Source organism: Gopherus evgoodei, chromosome 2, assembly GCF_007399415.2.
Source record: "Gopherus evgoodei ecotype Sinaloan lineage chromosome 2, rGopEvg1_v1.p, whole genome shotgun sequence".
Classification (NCBI taxonomy): domain Eukaryota; kingdom Metazoa; phylum Chordata; order Testudines; family Testudinidae; genus Gopherus; species Gopherus evgoodei.
In genome coordinates this window covers 158,965,480-158,988,607 of record NC_044323.1, presented here as the reverse complement: position 1 = coordinate 158,988,607, position 23,128 = coordinate 158,965,480, and the positions used below count along the sequence as shown (strand labels likewise).

The following is a 23,128-nucleotide window of genomic DNA, read 5'->3' as shown; positions in this document are numbered from 1 at the left end:
ATCTGTGGCACACAGCTGGGCAGGTCCAACACCACCCAGCAGCAGTGGCACATATCACTGTTAGAACAATCCTTTCTGCACTTACATAGCCTCTTGCACCCGAGGATCTCAAGACACTTTACAGAGAAGGGGAAGGAACTTGCCCAAGGTCACTCAGTGAATCAGTGGCAGAGCCAAGAACAGGAGCCAGGGCCACAGTTTGCCTTCACTGATGCCAGCGTAAGTATGAAGCAACCCCACTAACTCCAGTGCAGTTGCCATAATCCAGGCTAGAACAGAGCAGAAGACAACAGGGAGTCTGCTTCGCCAGCCACGAGCTCACCCTGCCTGGAAGATGCGAATTCCCAGAGACAGCGAGCAAGGGGATGAGGTGCCGTTCCCACCTGGCAAGCCAGGCATCCACTGGACACAGACAGGCAGGAGCCAATACAGTGCAGGGGAGGGAAATGCTCTGCAAGCAAGGTCTGGGGGACACTCATATAGATACACCAAGACTAGATTGACAGCCCGGAGCCTGCTCTGAGAGGGGAGCAGGCAAACAGCCCACGCACAGGCACCAGCTGGAGACCTGGCCCTCTGACCCCACTAACGCAAACTGGAAATTAACTCCCGGCTGCCTGCGTGATGGGCTCCCCTCTTTGTGACCTGTCTCGATGCCCCGACGTGTCTTCTCATTACAGCCTAATCTGCTCCAGTGTACGCGGCCCCTTCTGGGGTGAGGCTGCCTGGGATCAGCCAGGCATTCGCAGCTTGGCTATGAAAATACAGCCGCACCAGAGAAGAGCCCAACCCCACATTCATCTCACCCCCATCAACCCATGTTCCAGCCCAGTCTGGTTCTTGTGAGGATGCTCCTTCCAGAATACTAATCAGCTGTTTAACATGGAGAGGGAAGCAGTGACAGAGCTAAGAGAGCTGCAGGGCTCGGGACTGCCCTCTGCATTGGTGCAGCTCTCCGAGCTCTCAGCCCCTGTCATTGGCGATGGCGGTGGGGGAGTCTGCAGGGACTAGGAAGCCTCATGGGCTCTCCAAGTCTGGCAAATTCCCAAGGCAGGGGTGGGATGTGCCTGAGTCTAGAGGAAGAGAGTCTGGGAAAGGGGGATGGTGAGAAAGAATCTAGAGGAGGACAGTGGAGAAAAGGAGGAAGAGTCTGGAGGGGAAGGGGAGAGTTTGGTTCTTTCTTCCCCATCTACACCCATCAATTTGGCTTCTGTTTGATAATGAACGAGGGGAGAAATCTACCTGGGATCTAAACACTGAAACCTTGGGGGTTAAAAGCTGAGACATGTCAGTCCAAGACAGCCCTGCTGATAGCCCTCCAGCTCTACCCAGGCTCACACCAGCCCGTGCTACAGAATAAGGCACAGAATGAACTTGAACGTTCCCCACATAATTCCACTAATTCCACTAATGCCCCTCAGTCCTTTCCTCTGCTATTCCAGTCCTGGACCCCGCCCCAGCTCTGCAAGTGCCCGTCAGTTCTTTCCTGCAACACCCTCCGCTGTTCCAGTCCTGGACTCCCCACACACACACTGCTCCACTAACGCTCTTCACTCCAGACCAGCTGGTCCCCTCTGCCATTCCCGTAGTAAACCCTCCTCCCAGCTACACTAATGAAAAATCTGATTCTTCGCTGCCTGGCACTTGTGTCAGTCATTATCCCACATGTGCAGAACAGGTGTGAATTGCTCCAAATCAGGACACCAGCGGGAATGTTTTACTTCCACTTTGCACAGGTGTGAATGGCAACGAGAGAGAGTCAGGCTCCGAACACATCTCCTAACTCACACCTGCTTCACCAGCTCCCAGGACTAGCCACATGGGGTTCCTGGCCCAACCAGAGTGGATCCGAGCAGCTAGAGGATCAGAACTGTTCCCTCTCCACCCACACCCAGCCACACACACTACTGCTGAGCTAGCAAATCAGAACCCACCCACCTACCAACAATCCAATGGGCTGGAACCACCCCTCCAGCCATACCGAGTGGATCAGAACCGCTTCTCCCAAGGAACCAGAACAGCCCCCAGCTACTCCTGACCAAACAGACTGGAACATCGCATAATGGTGCAGAAGGGCCCCTTTACCACTTGCCCATGGGATCAGACCCACCCTCACACTGCCCCGACGGGGCTAATACATCAGAACAGCTGCATATGGGGCACCCCCCTCCTGATGGACCAAATCCGCCACACGCAGGACACCTACCCTCCGTCAGCCCGAGGTGTATACTCCAATAGATCTGAAGGCACTGCAGCTCCTTCTTCATGCCCCGCTTGCAGCGGCAGTCGTAGAGCGGGCTCTCCTGCAGCACCTCGAGAGCCGCCTGGCACTCCTTGTTGGCCAGCATGGTATTCCTGTCCCGGCCAGCCAGGCACTGGCGCAGCGTGCGGTAACGGGAGCTGCAGCTTGACTCGGCAGCACACAGCTCATTGGCCCGGACACAGTCCACTGGGGTACGCCAACCATGAGGATCTTGGCCGGATGCCAGGGAATGGAGGATCTTGTCTAGACAAGGGGCAGGGGAAGGGAAGGAAAGAAAGGCCAGAGCGTGGTGAGTGATGATAGCCATGTGGCAGGGATGAGAAGCAATGCACTACCCTTTGACAGCCCCTGATACTGACAAATAGCCCTCCACCCAACCAGTATCCTGCTACACCTAGGTCTCTTCTCCCAGTCTTGCTGATGCAACATGATCCTGACCCATAGTTCCTACTACTCCACCAGCCACGTCCGCACAAACACCCCACACAGCTCTGGCAATTCAGTGGGATCCTAATCTGCAATCCCTCCCCAACTCCTCATACATCAGCCCTGGGTTCCCCACCTCCCTCAGTGCTACTCTCCTACACCCTCAGCTGTACCAGTACTGGGCCAAGGAATCCATGTTGAAGCATTTGGAGGAAAGGAAGGTGATCAGGAACAGTCAACATGGATTCACCAAGGGGAAATTATGCCTGACCAACCTGATTGCCTTCTATGATGAGATAACTGGCTCTGTGGATATGGGGAAAGCAGTGGACGTGTTATTCCTTGACTTTAGCAAAGCTTTTGATATGGTCTCCCATGGTATTCTTTCCAGCAAGTTAAAAAAGTATGGATTGGATGAATGGACTATAAGGTGGATAGAAAGCTGGCTATATCGTCAGGCTCAAAGGGTAGTGATCAACTGCTCGATGTCTAGCTGGCAGCCGGTATCAAGCAGAGTGCCACTGGGGACGGTCCCTGGGGCCCGTTTTGTTCAACATCTTCATTAATGGATGACTGGATGGATTGCACCCTCAGCAAGTTCGCGGATGACACTTAGCTAGAGGGAGAGGTAGAGACACTGGAGGGTAGGGATAGGGTTGAGGGTGACCTAGACAAATTGGAGAACTGAGCCAAAAGAAATCTGATGAGGTTCAACAAGGACAAGTGCAGAATCCTGCACTTAGGATGGAAGAATCCCATGCACTACTACAGGCTGGGGACTGACTAGCTAAGCAGCAGTTCTGCAGAAAAGGACCTGGGGATTACAAAGGATGAGAAGCTGGATATGAGTCAGCAGTGTTCCCTGGTTGCCAAGAAGGCTAGCAGCATATTGGGCTGTATTAGTAAGAGCATTGCCAGCAGATTGAGGGAAGTGATTATTCCCCTCTATTCAGCACTGGTGAGGCCACATCTGGAGTATTGCATCCAGTTTTGGGCCCCCCGCTACAGAATGGATGTGGACAAATAAGAGAAAGTCCAGTGGAGGGCAACAAAAATGATTAGGGGGTTGGGGCACATGACTTAAGAGGAGAGGCTGAGGGAACTGGAGTTATTTAGTCTTCAGAAGAGAAGAGTGAGGGGGGATTTGATAGCAGCCTTCAACTACCTGAAGGGGAGTTCCAAAGAGGATGGAGTTCGGCTATTCTCAGTGGTGGCAGAAGACAGAACAAGGAGCAATGGTCTCAAGTTGCAGTCGGAGAGGTCTCAGTTGGATGTTAGGAAACACTATTTCACTAGGAGGGTGGTGAAGCACTGAATGGGCTACCTAGGGAGGTGGTAGAATCTCCATCCTTAGAGGCTTTTAAGGCCTGGCTTGACAAAGCCCTGGCTGGGATGATTTAGTTGGGGATTGGTCCTGCTTTGAGCAGGGGATTGGACTAGATGACCTCCTGAGGTCCCTTCCAACCCTAATCTTCTATGATTCTATGACCCCAGTTCAGCTGGGCAGCTCACCTGCTATTTCAGGCCTGGGATTCTCTTGAGCAGAAACTGTCTGTCATGCCTAGCTCACAAGAGACTAAGTTGGTGTCACAGCCTCATTTCTCCTGTGGCCAGGTTCCCAGAGTTCACATAGCGCTAGTAGATTGGTCCTTACAACCTTCCGTTAGCCAGGTGGGGAAACTGAGTCACCATATCATGAAGCAATTCAAGCAACGTCACATAGCAAATTAGGAGCAGAGAGGGGAATAGAAGCCTGAAATCCTTGCTCCCAGTCAGCTGCTCTAGTCACTCGATAACATTGCTCTGCACATATAAAGCAGTATATTTGTAGTCAATGATCACAACAAAATGAGTTTCATCACTTCAGTCTGAAGTATCCTTACAATATAATGAAAATCCTGCATATTAAAAATATGAGAGGTAATGAAATGTACCATGCAATAAATCTGGCTTAGCTCTTATCGTGACAGTCACCGGAGGGTTAATGTTTCCACTCTCTGAAGAGCTAGGCAACAGACTTCCTGAACACGCCCACTCTCGTCTGATCTTGGAAGTTAAACAGGATCGGGTCAGGTTAGTACTTGGATGGGAATACTGGCTGCTGTAGGCTTTTGCCACTGCCCAGCTGCAGGTCTCCCTCAGGCACACACTTTAGGGCCCCAGTGGCCTAATGGATAAGGCATTGGCTTCCTAAGCCAGAGCTTGTGGGTTCAAGTCCCATCTGGGGTGAAAAACTACAGAAGCAATCAGCAGGGTTTGAACTCCCTGCCTTCAACACCAGCCTCTGCCATTTGAGCTAGATAAGTAAGTCCAGTAGCTAGCAGCAATAGTAAATTGCTATCCTCTAGGAGAGCAGCCACTACAGGAGAATGTAAGATACATTGTGCGAGCATGGGACATTGGGAAACATTAGCAGGTCCTCAGGATCACTGATCAGCTACAGAGAGCTTGTTTCCAGGGCTGCAATGTTTGTCACTGACTAGCCTTATTAGAGCTTGCAGAGAAGGTGGAGCAGGCCGAGCCCCTTCTGCTGAAAGAAAAGACCAACTCACAAATCATCTCTCAGCAGACACTAGAGCAGGACTGCCAAGAATCAACTTCCTATTGGACTCTTCAAACCTCTTCTCCTGGTTATAAGAGCTTTACTCATCCACTTAGGAGACAGAAAAATACCATGCAACCAATCGCAACACAGCTCAAAAAATGAAGGCTGTCTCAGTGGATCATGAGCTGTCAATCCATAGGATAAAATAAAGCCCACTGACTCCATAGTGTTACTCCAGGTGCGTCCCAACGTCATGCTCACAGAACCCAGGATGTTCCACCTAAAAGGGTCTTTTTCTCAGCTTGCAGCCACCCATTGAAATAAGGGCGGGACAGAGATCTTTGTAAATCTGGTTACACTCCACTTGGAGGTCTCTCTGCCCCTCCTGTCACAGGCTGCACTGATATGTCAAGGAAGGCCCATGTTGTCACCTGTTTATGTGTAACCTCTATTCACATTAAGGGCCAGATTTTCAACAGAGCGCAGTGTCCATCATGCATCGGCTGGTCCCCAACTCAATAGGTTTAGTTGGGGTTTAGTCCCCCACTGGTGACTGCAATCACTTTATTAGGATGACCTCCCTTTCCCACCAGCGTCGGGTTATGGACTAGTGGATAGTGCGCCAGACTGGAACTCAGGAGAGCTTTGCTCTGTTCCCAGCTCTACCAGTGTGCTGCTGTGGGACCATGGGCAAGGTACATCACTGCCCCGTGCCTTGGTGTCCCCTCCTGCTTTTTGTCTGTCTTCTCTATTTAAATTGCAAGCTGTTAGGGGCAGGGACTGTCTCTTACTGTTTGTATATACAGCACCTAGCACAATGAGGTCCAAATCTTGACTGAGACTTCTAGGTGCTGTTATAATGCAAATAATAGTAATAAATAATTGATCCTGTTGCTGCTTATTACTACATCCCCCAGTGTGGAACAGCCTGCAACTAAGGCTGAGTTCAGGCATACTGGGAAGGCAAGATAAACAAACCCCACAAATACAGTGGGAGTTTACTTCTAATCTTCTAGGTTGAAACCACCAGGCTCTTCTTTCTCGTGGCCAGATCTCTAGAGGTACAATAACTCCCCAAGCCCATCCTTGGCCTTTACATAGCTCGTGAACTTGTCCAGGAGATAGACAGGCACATGGGATAGGCCCACCATGACAGAAGAGGAAACTGAGGTTCAGCAAAGTGAAATGACACGTTCCAACCCCTACAGTGAGTCAGTGTCAAACAGAACCCAGGACTCCTGACTCCCAGTCTGAGTTCAACCAACTAGATCACACTCTTTTCCCCATAAGCTCTGATCCTGTATTCCTTCCTTGCTGCAATCCCCAGTGACTTCAATGCAGCATAGTGGCTCAGGACTTCCTATATCTTACTGTTTAATTCCAAAGTCAACAGGGGGCCCCGACTGGCTGTTTGTAAACCAGCTCCAGCACAGGGAGAGCCCAACACCCTGTCCTGTGAATCTGGAATGAGTCTGCTGAAGTGACTCTGGATTTGCAGCACTGTATCCTTGAGAAGTCGGTGGCCTGGTTGCACCAGACAGGGGCAGGAGGAAGAGGGGAGAGTCCAGCTCGCCAAAAGAAATGTGTCAAAAAGCAGCAAATTCCAAAAGAAATAAGTAAAGCTGGAGGATTCTGTGCTCATGGAAAGTCCTGACCTGGCAGTTTTTGTGCAAACAGCAGAGGGATGCTGAGCAGTCCCCCACTGCTAAGAACTGGACCACAGGCCAGAAGGCAGCACCCACCATTTTCCTTCCTGCAAACCCAAACTCTGTTTCTAGAGGGTGGCTGATGTCTGGAGCTCTCTGCCACAGGAGCTGCTGGGCAGATTCCACCTTCCCCAGGGTGCTGGGGCAAGATGGACAGTTAATATGCAGGTCCTGGTTCTCCTCCCATTCACCCCCAAGGGAATCAGGAGCTGCTGGAGTTCCCAGTAGGAATCAGCTGCGGTGGGCAGCTCAGATTGTCAATGGAACTGAATATAGAACCATTCTTGCTCAAGCTCACTGGTTGTAACTGATGAGTTGATTTGGGAGTAAGGAGCAGCTCTTCTCCTCATGCCCAGAACACAGAGGGGCTCTTCTCACCTTCTGGAGCACTGAGCACAGCATATCTCACATAGAATCATCGAATATCAGGGTTGGAAGGGACCCCAGGAGATCATCTAATCCAACCCCCTGCTCAAAGCAGAACCAATCTCCAGACAGATTTTTTCCCCAGATCCCTAAATGGTCCCCTCAAGGATTGAGCTCACAACCCTGGGTTTAGCAGGCCAATGCTCAAACCACTGAGCTATCCCTCCCTCAAACCCCTTTGACCTCTAGTCACTTTGGCCTGCTTCAAATGCAGGCCACCCAAGCGGCTCTGATGGACATCAGTCCTGGCTTCTCTTCTTGCCTGGCTCAGTAATGCCCTGAGCTTTCTCAGTCGCACGTCACTAGTGGGTGAAAGCATACAACATCCTCTCACTTTCAAGGGGTTCGGAACCTGGCTCTGCTTCCAAATCATGAAGCTCAGCCCTGACTCTGCTTAAACCAGAGCCAGGCAAAGGGTTGGGTAACCCACTGGCTAAGCGTGTGTCCAGTCACCCTCTAGAGGCTGGTGCACATAGAGGATAAGAGTCTACTCCTGCTGCCAGCTAGAGAGTTTCACCTACTTCACCTATGCTTGAGCTAGCATGCTAAAAATAACAGTATGACCATGGCAGCTCAGGCAGTGGCTCGAGCTAGTTGTCAGAGGATGTACCTAGGATTTCAGATGGGGTTATAAGCAGGCAGCTTACCCAAGCTGTCACCCGGGCTGCCACATTCACACCACTATTTTTGTGGACTAGCTGTAGCTAGCATAAATATGTCTACTTAACCTGGGAATTACACCTCTCAGCTGCAGTGTAGACATAGCCAAGTGAATGTGCAACTGTTTCACATCAAAATCACATGAAATTCCCCTCTGGTTTCCAAAAAAAAAAGTGAATAAAACTCGCCTGTTTCAACGAGCAATCCTGAAGCACCCAGCTGCTTTTATACAGTGATTACATTCGCAGGAACTTGGAAGGTAAGGAGATATGTAATTATCCAATAAGACTACTGGTCTGATGCAACTTATTTGAGGCTGTAATAAAAACCAGTAAAGACTTTGCAAAACTCAAGCAGACAGCATGAATGGAAACCAAAGGAAATATTTGCACAAAAGGGAATAACTAGGGACAATTCCTCCATCCCTTTCCCCATGACGTAACACTGCCCAGGGCTCAGCGCTATCTCCTTTCCTTGCCCCAACCTCCCCTTCAGCCAGCCAGCTCCCAAATATATTCCCCAGCAGCCCAAGCTCTGGTTTGTTGTGCAAAGTGGATCCAAGACTGGCCATCAACCAGCTGAACCATCTGGTGTTCCCCACCACAATATCGGGCCACAGCTCTCTCCCAAAGTGGTTATTCCCTGTGCAATTCCAGCAGACCCCACTGAAACATTCACACAAATCCTTCATCCCTGACCAGTCCTCCTTCCAGACTGTGCAGGCATTAAATACCTCACTTCTCCGGCAGGTTTTTAAATGGGTCTGACAGCTGTATTGCATCTGTTGCTAACTGTATGGCAAGGTCATGCTGGCCAGTTTGGCTGCAGGCTTTGCTCTGTTAGGGAAGATGGCACAGAACATGGATCTTTCCCTCTGGTGCACAGGGACATATCTCCTTGGACCAGCATCTCTGCAGTCTTTCTAAGCACAGATCCAAAGATGGGAAATAGTACATCTTCCATTGAGTCATTCCAGAAATTCAGCAGCTGCAGAGCACCAGCTTTTCACCCCTGCAGAGTTAGGGGCCAGTTCTAGTTCATGTCCCCAATGCATTGAGTCTGGCAGGTTTCATTCTTAGCCCCAGTGAAAATTTGTCCACCTTGTGCCATAAACACACCACTGGAAATGTCAGCTGCCAGTTCTGGAATAGCAGAGAGGACTGCAGGCCAGGAGTGAGGGGCATCAGCACAGTTGTCGGTCAGAAAGCCTAGAGCTGGAACAGCAGCAAGGAGGGAGGCTATGGGTTGGCAGTGATGGTCACCAGCAGTGTTGGAATATCAGGGGTGTTGTAAGCCACAGCAGAGCTGTGTTGAGGGCTCAAGGCTGATCAGTGGAGTATGCTGGAGGTCTATGTTGAGCCATCAAATGAAGTATAAGGAAGTATAAGGCCTGATTTTAGTTACGCTGTTGAAGCCACATAAAGGGCCAGGACACAGCCCCCTAAAGGAGCCCCTGGTTGGTGTAGTGCTGCAGAGCTGCATAAAATCTTTACACTAGCTCAGCTCCCCAGGAAGGTGTGGACGGGGCAAGGGAGGGGCATGGCTTGCATATTGCACTGCAGATATTCTCTGCTTTCATGGGAAGGAGAACATATGTTAGAGCAGCCCTGAGGCTTTATTGGCTTTCCATAGGCCTCCCCTGGAAAATGTTATTGAAGTGAGAAAACAAATTTATGGGGAAGGGAATGTAATCCCTAGCCAATGTGGCCAACTCCTGTGATTTTACAATAATTGCTTTATTTTCTTAAAGCCCCAGTTCCTGGAGTCAGGTGAAAACAGGAGAATTTCAGCTCCCATGAAAAGAAAAGAGAGCTTGGTTCTAGCCCTGCTGATTGGGAGAAAAAGCTTCAAGATGTGACCTGGAAAGGCTCAAAAACCAAAGGCAAAGAAACAAACCCCAAATGGGATGGGTTTTTTTAACCTCATGAGTTCTGAGGCATCGGACTCAGGATTCTTGAACACTTGGGAGTGGGTGATGCTGTACATTGGATACAGCCATGCAGGGTATACTAGCTACTCAGTTTACACACAGCTATTGCTGACCATCACATGAGCTGGCAGGAGAGCTAATAAAAACGGTGTATCTTTCCCTTCCACTTAGCTCCTGCCCCTGAGCAGAGTCATGCCCGGACTCCCTGCCTCCCACATCTCTCTCTCTCACTTTTCCTCCTTCTCCAAACAGTATAATTGGATCAGACATAATAGTCTCCATTTCTAAGAAGGAGCCTCATTAGATTTATTCTAGGGGGTGTTTCTTTATATTAAACAACATTCCATTGAATTTAAAACCAGGCCTTTTACCAACAAGTTGGAAATGAAACCTGCGCAGCCCTGTCGACAGGGCTTTAAAGTCTAACATGCAGGTCAGAGTGGAAGAAAAATGCCTCTTTAAATGCCCAGCCAGGAAGGTTCCCTTCTTCTCGCTCTGTGTCTGGGGTGTAACGGATTGTATCCCCCACTTCAGTCCTTCCTAATGCCCATGGGCCTGCTCCCACCCAGCCTTCAAAGGCAAACTGATGATTTTACAGCCCTGCCTTCTGTGCCACGGAAGTGATTATTTCCCGCTGTGTTCTCCGGTAATGAAAAACACAAGATATAAACAGAAAATGTCAGGCTGGCTGTAGCCTCAGTGTACCAATTCCACCTTATCCCCAGCCGCGAGTCACTCTGGCCAGGTATGGAAGTGAGACAGTGACACCTAGAGGCAGCTGAGAGGCCCATGCTAGCTTCATTCTGAGAGCAGATTCCACCTGCAACAAGCAGCAGGGCAAGGAAAGCAAGGGTCACTTGGCTTTGTTTTGAGTTTCTTTACATCATGTTCACAGCAACCTCTTACCTCCTCGCTTCACCGCTTGGATCTGATGTCCTTGTTCAGACTGAGCACATAACAGTGCTCACTGCTTTCCTACCACCCCGCACAGCAGTTGAGAATGAGCTTTTCATTCGCTATTATGTCCATTGTTTGCTCTTCTTCTCTGCCAGTATAAGACACATGCCTCCCTGGGAGCTGAGTGGTGCCTTAGGTTAGGCACCAAACACAAGCTTTTCATACGTGGACCTGAGATCAAACTTCACTTACGTTGCAAGTTAGTGATTTATCCTGCGAGTCCTTTGAGAATATTAGTACACCATTCAGTGCACTGGCAGAGAAAAAGAAAAGCTAAGGATTGGATAACCAGCACTGAAGGCAAGTTGTACAGTCCAGGGCTGAAATAGCAGGAGGGATTGCAGGTCAAGTCTGAGGGGCATTGGCAGAGCTAGAGGGTGAGGTGGTGGCCAGAACTAGAATAGCAGGGGGTGCTACAGGTCAGAAGCGAGGTGCCTTGGCAGAGCTGTGTGTGGGGAGAGGACTGGAATGGCAGGGGGTGTTGGAGGTCAGGACTGAGGGGCATTGGCAAAGCTGGGGGAGGGAGCTTGGGACTGAAATAGCAGGAGGCATTACAGGTCTGGATCGAGATGCCTTTCCAGAGCTGTTTACTGGAAATGTGTCCACCACTTGCCCTCAGGCCAAAGAGCAGAGAGTATATTTACTTCTGATTTCAGCAGATATCTGACCTTTTGGGTCATCACTGAATCTTGTTCCATTTGGACAGACATGAAAGGTGTCCCAGTAACTGGCACTGTTGGTGCAAGAAACCATAGCTCAAAACCTCATCCAGCCAAGAGATGGGGAGCAAATGTACCCTTGCCGTGCTGGAAGTTCTATACTATACTTCACGGGGGCTGGAAGAGGGATCCATCAGGCAGAACGGCACTGGAATATTGCTGTCAGACCTCCGGTTCCATGCACGATTTCTGCGCTGAGCAGGCTTGTTCTCCCCATTCCACAACCTCAGCCACTCTGAGCCAGCCCCTCACATAATGCTTTGCCTAGGCAACCAAAAACTCCAGAAAGGGCTGGTGGAGGGAGGAATAGGAGCCAGCATCTCCAGATTACCATCCTTCTAGGGACCAAACAGGGGCTCATTATTGCAAGAAGAATGAAGATTTGCAGTGGAGAGGTGTGAGGTCCAGAGCAGGACAACTGCACCCCATCCAAGAGAACCCACCAGAACTGGCAAAGGTGCTTGCCCCCGGGGACTTAGATCCACCAAATCTGCCCATCATCCCAAAGCTGACTTTCTCCCAGCCCTCCATCTCTGCACACACTCAGATTTACATCAGGGATGACACTGACCCTCGGTTTTTCAAGGAGTCGCTGCTGAGTTAAGCCCCAGTAGGCCTAGATCCAGACCCAGGTCTCAGGAGACAAAGGGAAATCCATGCTCCAGTCCTTCCCAACAAGGTTTTACAGTTAGATCTGAAGTGCCTTCTCCATCCTGCCATCCTCATTGGATTCCCTCCAGCCATGCTCCTCACAACCCAGATCCCTCTGCAGAGCACAGCCCAGCCTCCAGCCTGACTACGCATGACTCCCGAGCTGCACGCAGAAGCGTGAATGCATGAGATTGGTTTACATTGGGGGCTGACGGGCAGGCATGGCAAAGGGGAAGCCAGGTCTAGAGCCATGCTGCCCCAGAAAATGCTGCCAAGGCAGATGAGAAAGACAAAAGGCCTTGTTCTGATGTAATGAAAAGAGCTCTGGGTTGTACAAAGAGTCCATGGGGAGGGAGGTCCAGTGTGCATATGGAAAGGCATTGCTCCTGCACTGACCCTTGCATGGGCAGAGATGCCCACCAGTGGCAATGATGGGAAATGCAACAGCAAATCTACCAGCTGTGACATGGAGAGCGCGACATGGACATGTTCCAGTGGCCCTATCTCTGCTACCTGGCCTGCCATTCTCTAGTGCTAGGACCAGAATTTTTCTCTCTGGCACAGTCATCCCAAACCAGACACCGGCCCAGCATGGCTTCTTGGCTGGAGTATTCGCTGGGACTATCCTGGTCTGGTAGCCAATGGGGCACCACATTGAGGCCCAATCCAGCAAAGCAGCAAGCACCCTAAGTTCCCATTGCATACACCTCTGAAATGGCCCCTACACAGATAATGCCCCAGCTCCTGCTTCTTAAATCCCACGGAGCTTGTGCATTTAGCTCATTACAAGCAGGGGTTGGAAACAGGAGGGGGAGTTATGGGGGTGCACTGTTCCCCAAGCCAGCTAGACGAGGAAGAGCCCCCCTCTGCTTTCAAAGATGACTGGAAGTTGGGTATCCCTGCATGCCCTCCTTGCTTCCACCCCAGATTATGAGCTCCTTCTTTAAAACGTCCCCCTTGTAATCCCAGTGCCAACCTGAATCTGCATCACAAGCATCAATGGTGCCTGTTTCTCTGCTCTATGCCCCCAGCAAAGAATAAACCCTCCCTGCTCAGCCCATCCTGCCAGAGAGGAGGAGGTCTGGGACAATCACAGACCAAACACACGAGGCCAAGTTCACTCCATTGACTCCAGTGATACATTGGGACCTGACATCCACCATCCCCAGCCCAGATCCAGCTGTTGTATAGGAAGCCTGAAGTTATCTATGTACCTTGCTCACCTCTCACATAGATAGCATCCTCAGAGCCTCCAGGAGGGAGTTTGCATGGAGGGGCAGGGTGAGTGTTTTCCTACGCCCGGCGCATACGCACACACTGAACTCATATTAATAAAACATCTGCAGAGAATTTACATCTAATCCCCAGCAGTCTCTAGGGCATCAGAGCATGATGAGGATTTGTAGCTGGATGCACAAACCTCAATCACAGAGCCAGCAAACATTCCTTTGTCAGAATACCCCTCTCTCCCCACAGCTTCCCTGGATCGTTACTTGGTTACATCATCTGCAATATGGGTCTATGGTCTTGGCAGAGCCCATTGGACATGGGGTACTTTATAAGCAAATATTCACTGCCCTAGCTTAACTCAGTAGTATTGCTCTCTCCTCTTGCTGCATATGCAACCCCTCTGTGCCATCGTTGTGGTGGCATTTGTTTAGCCCCAACAGCAATAGCTTTCTCTGCTCATTGGAACAAGGGGACAGATTTTCAAGGGCTCAGCACCTACTGCTGGGGCCAGGCTTTCAGAAAAGCTCAGCTCCCATTTACGAAGCTAACTAAGGCTCTGCTCAGCACCCAGCATGTGTGCAGCTTGGCAATTCTGGGCCCCACTGTCTAGAACCTGTGCGTAAGCGTTGCCTGCAATGAGCTTCTTAATCCTTCAATTTGCACCTCTCCCTGACTCCTCTCCGCACCATTCTCCTGGCCCAGTCTGAGCCGCAGAAGATTGGGACCATCACAAAGAAACAAGGACCCAAAGGAGGAAGGTCCTGTTTCTAAACAGCCTCCTCACGGGGGTGAAATGAAGTGGGTTTGTGGCTGCTCAGTATCCCAGCCTGCTGCTTAGCTGGAGTGTCCTGGGTTGGCAGGGCTGGGAGGAGGATTCTATGACTGTTCCCTCCATCCCCAGACTCTCATGTTTAGCTCACAGGGGGCATCCCAACCAGCCAAATGTGCATGCAAATAAACCAGGGGTTAACTCCTAGCAGCTACAATAATTTGGTGGTTGATGTTTGCCCCACCCCAGCCTCTTCTGTGAGCAGAGCCTGAGTCCCCACCGCACCCGCTGCTTTCAGCATGGAGCCAGTGCGGCAGGGGGATCTGTGCATTCACTTTCTGACCCCTTCCTACCTCCCACTCTCCCATTCTTGCTGCCCGCAAAGCCCCCAAGCCACTGGGAATGACAACATGCCCTACAAGTGGCTACTCCATCTTCCATCATCCCCAGCCCAGAGCCATGTCATTCCCACACACACCCCCTCTATGGAGTCAGGCATTCTCACTTGCTGTCAAAAGAGAACCAGGCAGCAAGCTATCTCACCTCATACCCAGGCTTATCCGACAATCCCTGCTACAGAGACACACTGATGTGTAACACACTGATTGCAAAGGAGACCGTCACCCACTGCCCAAGGCAACCATTCAGACCCTGCTAAGGCAGAGGAGAAAATATCCTTCCATCCCCCTCGGTCCGAAATGACATCCTTCCCCCACACCCTTCCCTGGCCATCAACGAAAATAGCCTTCCAAAAGCCATGCTCTTGTCACTGAAGTGTTTGCAAAATTGTGCCCAGCAGCAATGGAGCCCAAGAGTGGGCCATTTATTCTCCTACTAGCCAAGGACACAGGGACCTATTGTGGAAATATTAGACCTACATATAGATCTCTTGATGAGGGCTTCCCATGCTGTGCCCCCCTCCCAAAACAAAAGTCCAGAGGAAGAATCCTGAAGCAGTGAATTCTCACTCATGCCATGGCCAGCCTTCAAGTCTCTCTCAACCCCTTCGCCCCCATGACTCTAAACATCCTTCTGCCCCTTGTCTCTCTCATCCTCCAACCCTAATTCACTCCATGCAGGGTTAAATTCATAAAGCCAAGGGGGTTTCAGCAGAGTTCCCCAGGAGTTCTGTGCTGCAGTGTTGTATGTGAGACCCAGAGACAGAGCTGCAGGTACTGTCTGTAACTGTGTCTCCATGTGCGACTGGAATTGTAGCACAAGGGACATTACCTGCCAGATGAGAATACTGGGAAGAACCGAGAGGATAATTTGCCAAGGTGATAACGTGCTTTGGGGGAAAGGGAGATTTTTGCTTTTATTTCACCTCAAATACATTGCAACTCCTCCCTTGCCAGGGCTGCACCTTCCCCACCTCTGGATGAGGCTGCTTCAGAAATAAAGGCTTTCCTCTTGGCAAAATAGCCTGCTAAATAAATCACACATAATCTAAAACAACAGACACTTGGATTGCAACAGAGAAGATGGCAATTCCTCCCCCCCCCCCCCCCAACACACAACGACACACAATTAACTTTCTAAATCAATCCTCCATGCACACTTTAAAACCAGCCAGCAAAAACCCCTGAGACTTGCCTCACACCAGCCTGGAATCAAAGGGTCTTGAAAAGTGATTGAATCGGGGGGGGGGTTCTTTTAAAAATAACAATCCTAAAAAGCCTCTACCATAAGGGCTGGTATTGAGGGGAACTAACACGCAGCCCGGCAGCTATCTGCAACATGCTGCGTACCAATTCGGCAGCGCTACTCCTGTTCAGATGGAAGGAGAGGGTTCGTTCAGGATATCTGACTCAATACCTCCACAACTTGGAGAGGTAAGGCTGTGCGGGAAGGAGAGGCTTTTGGGGGGCGGTCATCGTAAGTTTGATAGTTTAAAAAGTTGCCCCCTAGATAAGAGCCTGATTTCTGCTCATCTCCCTCCCCTTCCCTGGACCTCAATTCCTTCCCAGTAGGAATCGTTGCTGAGACATTTGGTTGAACTGAAACCTATAAGCGTCTCTCAATCCTTGTATTTCATTCCGGACTGTAGCCCGCTTTAAAGTGAGGGTCTGTGCCAAGCTTTGTCGTTGTGTTTGGGGTTTGTCTTTTAACATAAAACATGTCCGCTCTTAAACGTTGTCCAAGCACCAGAGCTTCTGGGGTTTGACAAAGGACTCACAACCACCAAACAAACCAGAGAGTAATGATTTGCATCCTAAACAGGATTACTCACCTAAAAAGAGGAGGATGCAGAAAACGTTTGCTAAAATCATGTTAGTAAATCCAATAGTTCCCCACGTGTAAATATATTTATATCTCTCTCCTAAATCCAGGCAAAAAGAAATCCTGAGATTTCTCTGATGAACTTTAAAAAAATGGTTTCTTTCAGCCCTCACCCCCCAAAAAATACACCCCAGCTCTGCAGCCAGCCAGCTAGCCTCTCTCTCTCTTTAGCTCTTCCAGTGACGAACAATTTTGGTTCTATTCCTCCCAAGCATCTTTCGGGGGCGAAAGGGTAACCGAGAGGAGGTGGAAATGGGGAGGAAATTAGACGAATATCCACAGCGTGATCTGAGTAGACACAATCCGGCGGGATCCTTTAGACAGCGGGGAATGTGGGGCGCTCACGACTCGTGCCTTTCCCCCCTTGGCTCGCAGCAGTTTGCTGATGGAAATTCCTGCAAACTGGGGATGTCTGCGTGTCTCTCTGTGCCTTCTGGGGGAGGGTGGAGAGAAGGGGCTGCACTCTGATATGCCCGGCGGTGGAAAGCAGCAGCAGCAGCAGCAGAATCAACAAGGGAGCAGCAGCGGCAGCTTCCTCGAGCCCTGCCACTGCCCAGCTCGCCTCTAGGACTGACACTGACCAGAGCCTGGAGTGAAACGCGCCAGCCCAGAACTGCCCCTTCCCTTCAACTTCGCCTCCCTGTCTCAGCTGCTTGTCCGTTCAGCACCCCCACGAGCAGCAACCCAGAGAGGCCGGAGTCGGAGGGGTAGGGAGGCAAAGCCAGGCGATGGGAGACGACAACGGACAGCCCGCGATGACCGGTCGCCTCCTCGCAAAGCGCAGCGGGCGGGTTGAGGCTGTGCCTTTGCTTGGGGAGGTGGAGAGGGGGTGTACAGATAAGGCAGGCTGTCCCCCCTCCCCCGCCCCACACTATTTAAAGAGGCGGAGGGTCTCCTTGCTCTCAAGCTAGACGCAGCCCTCTCGCTCCAAGGAAGAAGCCAGGAAACTTTGCCACCGCACAAAGATGCAGGCGCTGGCTCGCTCCAATCCTTGCTGAGAGCGGCGTCCCCATCGGCTGGACTCCAAAGTACTTTTCGCTCCCTTCCGTGCCACAGCGGGAGACCCCCGAAGAGAGCTACATAGTTCCAACGCTGGGCTTTGAGATGGGGCTCCCACCCCACTCCCAGGCTCTCTCTCACGGCAGCAGGGGATGGGGCTGCATTCAGCCCGGCACCAGGGAAGCAGCCCTCTCCTGCGCACACAGTCCAGGCTCGCTGGGAGCCTTCCTCGGTCTGCGAGGGCTGGCTTTGTCGGTGAATGTGCAAGCTCCCGCGGAGCTGCATTGAACGTCAGGAGGAACGCAGAGAGAGGAAACCAGGGAGCAAGGAAAGGCATGGAGCTGGGGGGCGGGGGTTGTCCCAAGGCAGATGCACGATTCACCCTGCAAAGTGCATGGCCTGGCTCCTCTTCTGGGGGTGGGGGGAGGGTGCAACATAAACTATACATTACTCTTTGCATTTAATCGTAATTTTAAACATTAAGTAAATTAATTAAGTAGGATCCGCTTCCTTGGGAGAGAAATGAAGCAAGCTGCCAGCTGATCTCAGCCTGTGTGTGGGAGGAATGTCACACTCTCTCTCTATCTCTCTCTCTCTGAGCCCATCGACAGTGAAATCTTCAGAAGCTCCAGACAGTGCCACACTCAGACCTCACACTGGTTTCATTTCTCTTCTTCTTTTACAGACGGACAAAAAGCTTTTTAATATGTGATGCGGCAAGGCAAGGCAAGAGTGCCTCCCACAAATGTCCCCTACCGGTCTCCCAAGCCTACTGAAATCAGTGGAAACATTCCCGGTGCTCACACAGGCAATCAACTTTCCTGCTGGGGCTCTGGGGGCTTTGCTGCCCTCTTCATTGCTGTGGGCTGAGGGGACAAGACCCTGTGGTGGCTCTGCCTTGAAGAGACCTCGAGGCCTAGGTTCCAGTGCCTGTGGTTCTCTGCTGTGAATAGCTTTCCAGCCTGTTTCTGCACTGGAGGAATGTCCATGTGGAGGGTGCCCTGGATTCTCCCTGGGGCTCAGACAGGGGGGCTGGGAAACAGCCTTGCTCTCTGGGGCAGGGGAGTTGTGACCCAAACTGCCAAGAGCTAGGAGCTCCCAGGTGAATTTAGCACTGGCAAAAGCTGCTGGGTGGAGAGTCCGGGAGACTTCCCCACCCCGTTTATGCCAGAGCAGGCAGAGCACCGGAAGATGCTGTGCCAAGTCCTCAATGCATGCAACTCTGCTCACCTAGAACAGCCCCTGCTCTTCTGCTCCTGTTCCTCTCTCAGCAGCTCTGCCAATGCCCTTCAGTATTGACTTGAAGCCAGCACCCCTTCTCTTATGCCACTCCCGGGCTCCCCACTCACAGCTCTGCGGCTGCCTTTCAGTCATAAGAACATAAGAACGGCCACACTGGGTCAGACCAAAGATCCATCTAGCCAAGTGTCCTATCTTCTGACAGTGGCCAATGCCAGGTGCCTCAGAGGGAATGAACAGAACAGGTCATCATTAAGTGATCCATTCCCTTTCACCCATTCCCAGCTTCTGGCAAACAGAGGCTAGGGATACCACACCTGCCCATCCTGGCTAATAGCCATGGATTGACCTATCCTCCATGAACTTATCTAGTTCTTTTTTGAACCCTGTTATGGTCTTGGCCTTCACAACATCCTCTGGCAAAGAGTTCCGTGGGTTGACTGTGTGTTGTGTGAAGAAATACTTCCTTTTGTCTGTTTTAAATCTGCTGTCTATTAATTTCATTGAGTGACCCATAGTTCTTATGATAAGTAGTAAACAACACTTCCTTATCAACTTTCTCCACACCAGTTATGATTTTATAGACCTCAATCATATCTCCCCTTAGCTGTCTCTTTTCCAAGCTAAAAAGGCCCAGACTTCTTAATCTCTCCTCATACATAAGTTGTTCCATACCCCTGATCATTTTGGTTGCCCTTTTCTGAACCTTTCCCAATTCCAATATATCCTTTTTTTTAAGATGGGGTGACCACATCTGCATGCAATATTCCAGATATAGAGGCAATATATTTTCTTATTATCTATCTCTTTCTTAATGATTCCCATCAATGCCACTGCACATTGAGTGGATGTTTTCAGAGAACTATCCACAATGACTCCAAGAGCTCTTTCTTGAGTAGTAACAGCTAATTTAGAACCCATTGTTTTAATGTATAAGTTGGGACTGTGTTTTCCAATGGACATTACTTTGCATTTATCAACATTGACCCACAGTCCTGACACACAGCACCTCTGGCAGCTGCACACAGCTCTGCCAGTACCCTTCAGTCCTGACTTGCCGCTGCCACCCTCTGCGCTACTCCAGTCCTGAGCAGAGACTGCCAATCATGCTGAAATATGCAGTGGTTTCTGAGATGTGGTCCAATACCCAACAGCAAAAGTAGAGATCCCTCTTCACCAGACTAACCAAACTCTGACTCTGGGTCTCCAAAGACAGGTGGCCAGTGCACTAAACCACTGTGTTCTAGACTGGGGCAAGGGGAGGTGATTTTCTATCACCACATAATAATGGATATGTAGATGTCAAGGTGGTATGAGCCCTGTTGCAATCAGAAGGCCTAGGACTCCCAGAGCGGGGATTCAGCAGCTTTGCAGAGGGGTTAGTCTGGCTGTCATTATGAGCTGCCTGCTTAGGAAAATTTCACCTTGGTCCTTAAGGAGTAAGCGCCCAGCTCAACCGCCACCCAGCACAGCAGGCAGTGTTAGCGTCTGTTCTGTACTGGGTGATGATGGAGGCAGGTGAAGAGAGCCTTCACAAAGGGCACCCATCCTGCCAGCTGCTGAGTACCCTCTGTTTCTGCTGGGATTGAAAGCGCTCAGCGCCCTCCAGGATTGGACACTGATGTGTGCAAGGCATACAAAGGAAAAACACTGTGGTTAAGAGCCTTGGGCATTGCACTGCAACTCAGGAGCCCCTACAGCTGGCCTGAGACAAGTCTCTTTGCTCCTTAGTCTACTGTGGGCACAGATTTAAAAAAAACTCAATTACATTGTTGCAACAAGCGTTCTAGACAGAGCTGGCAGTTTTATCAGTTCAAACAGGAGATTTCAAAGGCAGTTAGATGTCTGCGTGTTTTTGCAAATCCCACTAGGCACCTATCTTCATCTTTAGGCATCTAAGCACCTTTACAGATCAGGCCCTAAGCCCTCCTCTCTCAATTTGGAAAACACGGCGCATATTGTGAGCATCAGCGCAGTGTCAATAGTTACAACAGGTCACAACAAGAGATTGGTTCACAGTCCTGCTAGCTGCAACGTTCTTTCCCAATGGGATGGTCTTCTGCTAAGGGGGCGCTACGTGATTTTAGTGCCCAAACACAGCTAGCTTGAATAACAATGCCTTTCCCCTTGGATCATCTGTAGGAATTGAACCTGGGACCTCAGGATCTATATTTTAAAAAAAAAAAAAAAAAAGCTTCCACTGCCTGAGGTAAAGGACCCACCTCATTAAGTTGCCCCCCCTACTGCAGACACAGCAACTGCTAGGCCAACTACTAGCTAGTAACACAAACTCCTGGTGAACATGAACTACATTTGCATTACAGAGCACTGATCCTGTTACATTACAGCCTTTGATTTAACATGGAGCATCCAGCAATCTGCACTTTGATTTGTAATTTACTTCAAAAATAATGTAGTGAGAGCTCCTTAAATCAAGGCACTGAGTCTTGAAAGGGAAGTCCAGAAATGAGGCACCATGTCTGCACTGCCTGGCTGTCTGCACAGCATTGCCTAATCTCCCAGGGTCCTGACCCAGCACGCAGTGGGGTTAGAGTAAAGGCCAATCTCTTCTTTGATGATTCCAAAATCCTAGCAAGGAGTTAGGAACTGGATGTCCCCAGGTTTGAGATTATGAGATTATGGTACATCCAAACACGGTCCTGCTGGTGGTGATTCTTGCATACGCAACTTTAGAAGATGCATTTGCAACTGTGGCCCTAATTGTATACACAAAGCCTAAATCATATGCTGAATTTACGGACAAGATGAACATTAATAGCACAGCATGACCAGATACAGGCTGACAGTGCAATTGTACTAAGGTATTTGCACCATACAGTGCAAGTAATGTGATTAATTCCAAAAATAACTCCATTTGCACATCAACAGAGTGTGTTCTTTATTAGCAGTGCAGTAGAGACCAAAACATGCCTTTCAGACCAGGAACATTTTACATTACACAACCCTGCTGGTAAGAGCTAGCGTGCATGGGCGCCAGCTGCTTTCATCATGTAAAAAGACGGAGAACAGCAAAAAGCAGCTCTGACTTCCTATGAACCACGGGGCAGTTTGTGCAAACAGGTCCCTTTCTTTGCTATGGGCTGAACCCAAATCCCAGATCCGAGCAATCCTGCTTTTGTGATGCTAGGCTGAGCTGAAAAAGGAGGGACTGGACCAGGAAGGGGTGTAATGCATGATTGAGGTGCATTGGCAGAGCTGAGGGGGTCCGAGGGCTGAAATAGCAGGGGGTGTAATGGGTCAGGAATGAGGTACATTGACAGAGTTGGGGGATCCCAGGGCTGGAATAGCAAGGGGTGTAATGGTTCAGGCCTGAGGTACATTGACAGAGTTGGGGGATCCCAGGGCTGGAATAGCAAGGGGTGTAATGGGTCAGGATTGAGGTGCATTGACAGAGTTTTGGAGGGGTGGGGTCCTAGGGCTGGAGTAGCAAAAGGTGTAATGGGTCAGGATCGAGGTGCACTGTCAGAGACGAAGCGGGGTCCCAGGGCTGGAATAACAGGGGTGTTGGGGATGCACACCGGCGAGTCTTGCTGTGCAATAGGACCTCAGACTATGCCTGTCTGCAGGAGGTGACATTATCATCTCTCAGCCTCAAACAATGCATTTCCCCACAAATACTGGTACATGTTTGTAACACTATTCTGTAGCTGTACCAGGCAATTTCAACCCCTTTGTGCAATGCCAACACAAATCACACAAGCCGAATTCAGAGAGAACGCAGGCTGGCTTTGCTTTTGGGATATTCTATCCAGTCTCCTCCTGTGCCTCACAGGTACCACTGATGAAGCCACACGTTCAGGGCAGCACTTGATGCTTGGCCTTGTTTGGAAGTTTATATTTGGGATCAGAGGGTGCAGTTCCTTTACTCTCCTTGAGTAACCGACCCAGCCTTCTAATGGTCCTATGGGCAAGCCCCATGCTGGAGTCCATGCTAATTGGAAGGACTGTTCTTCCTGGGTCTCACTTTATTTCTTGGGTGAATTGATAAATGTGACCAAAGGATTCCCCTCCCCACCATTTCCATTTAAGTCACTTTAATACGAGCTGAATTTGCTTACCCTCTCGACTTTGGAGTCTAATTCTGTAAGGAATTACCACATTAGCTGGAGTCAAGGTTGTTAAAGTGATGGATTACTCATTAACATTGTAATCCTCGGGTGGGTGGGACCGGTCTGAGTGCTGTTCAAATCCCAAAGCCTCAGCTCTGATTCCAGCATTCTCCCCCCTGGGCTCTGCCTTGTCTGTTTAAACTCTTCAGGACAGAAGCCATGTATGGACAGAACCTAGCACAAGGAGTTCCAGATCAG

The 23,128-nt window shown here is 50.2% G+C and overlaps 1 protein-coding gene and 1 non-coding gene across 4 annotated transcripts in view; one reads left to right on the top strand and one right to left on the bottom strand.

Annotated features, from left to right (window-relative positions):
* GFRA2 (GDNF family receptor alpha 2) overlaps positions 1 to 17,899 on the bottom strand; it is a 104,155-nt gene extending 86,256 nt beyond the window's left edge. For all 3 annotated transcript variants that reach the window (XM_030552127.1, XM_030552128.1, XM_030552129.1), the window contains exons 1-2: positions 16,513 to 17,899; positions 2,207 to 2,506 (exon numbers count right to left, since the gene is read on the bottom strand). In XM_030552127.1, the coding sequence (XP_030407987.1) occupies positions 2,207 to 2,506; positions 16,513 to 16,552 (340 nt within the window). In that variant the 5' untranslated portion in view covers positions 16,553 to 17,899. The remainder of the gene's footprint in view (positions 1 to 2,206; positions 2,507 to 16,512) is intronic.
* Positions 4,846 to 4,918, top strand: TRNAR-CCU. The gene has a single exon. It is a non-coding gene; the product is annotated as a tRNA-Arg (tRNA).
* Positions 17,900 to 23,128: the final 5,229 nt, after the last annotated feature.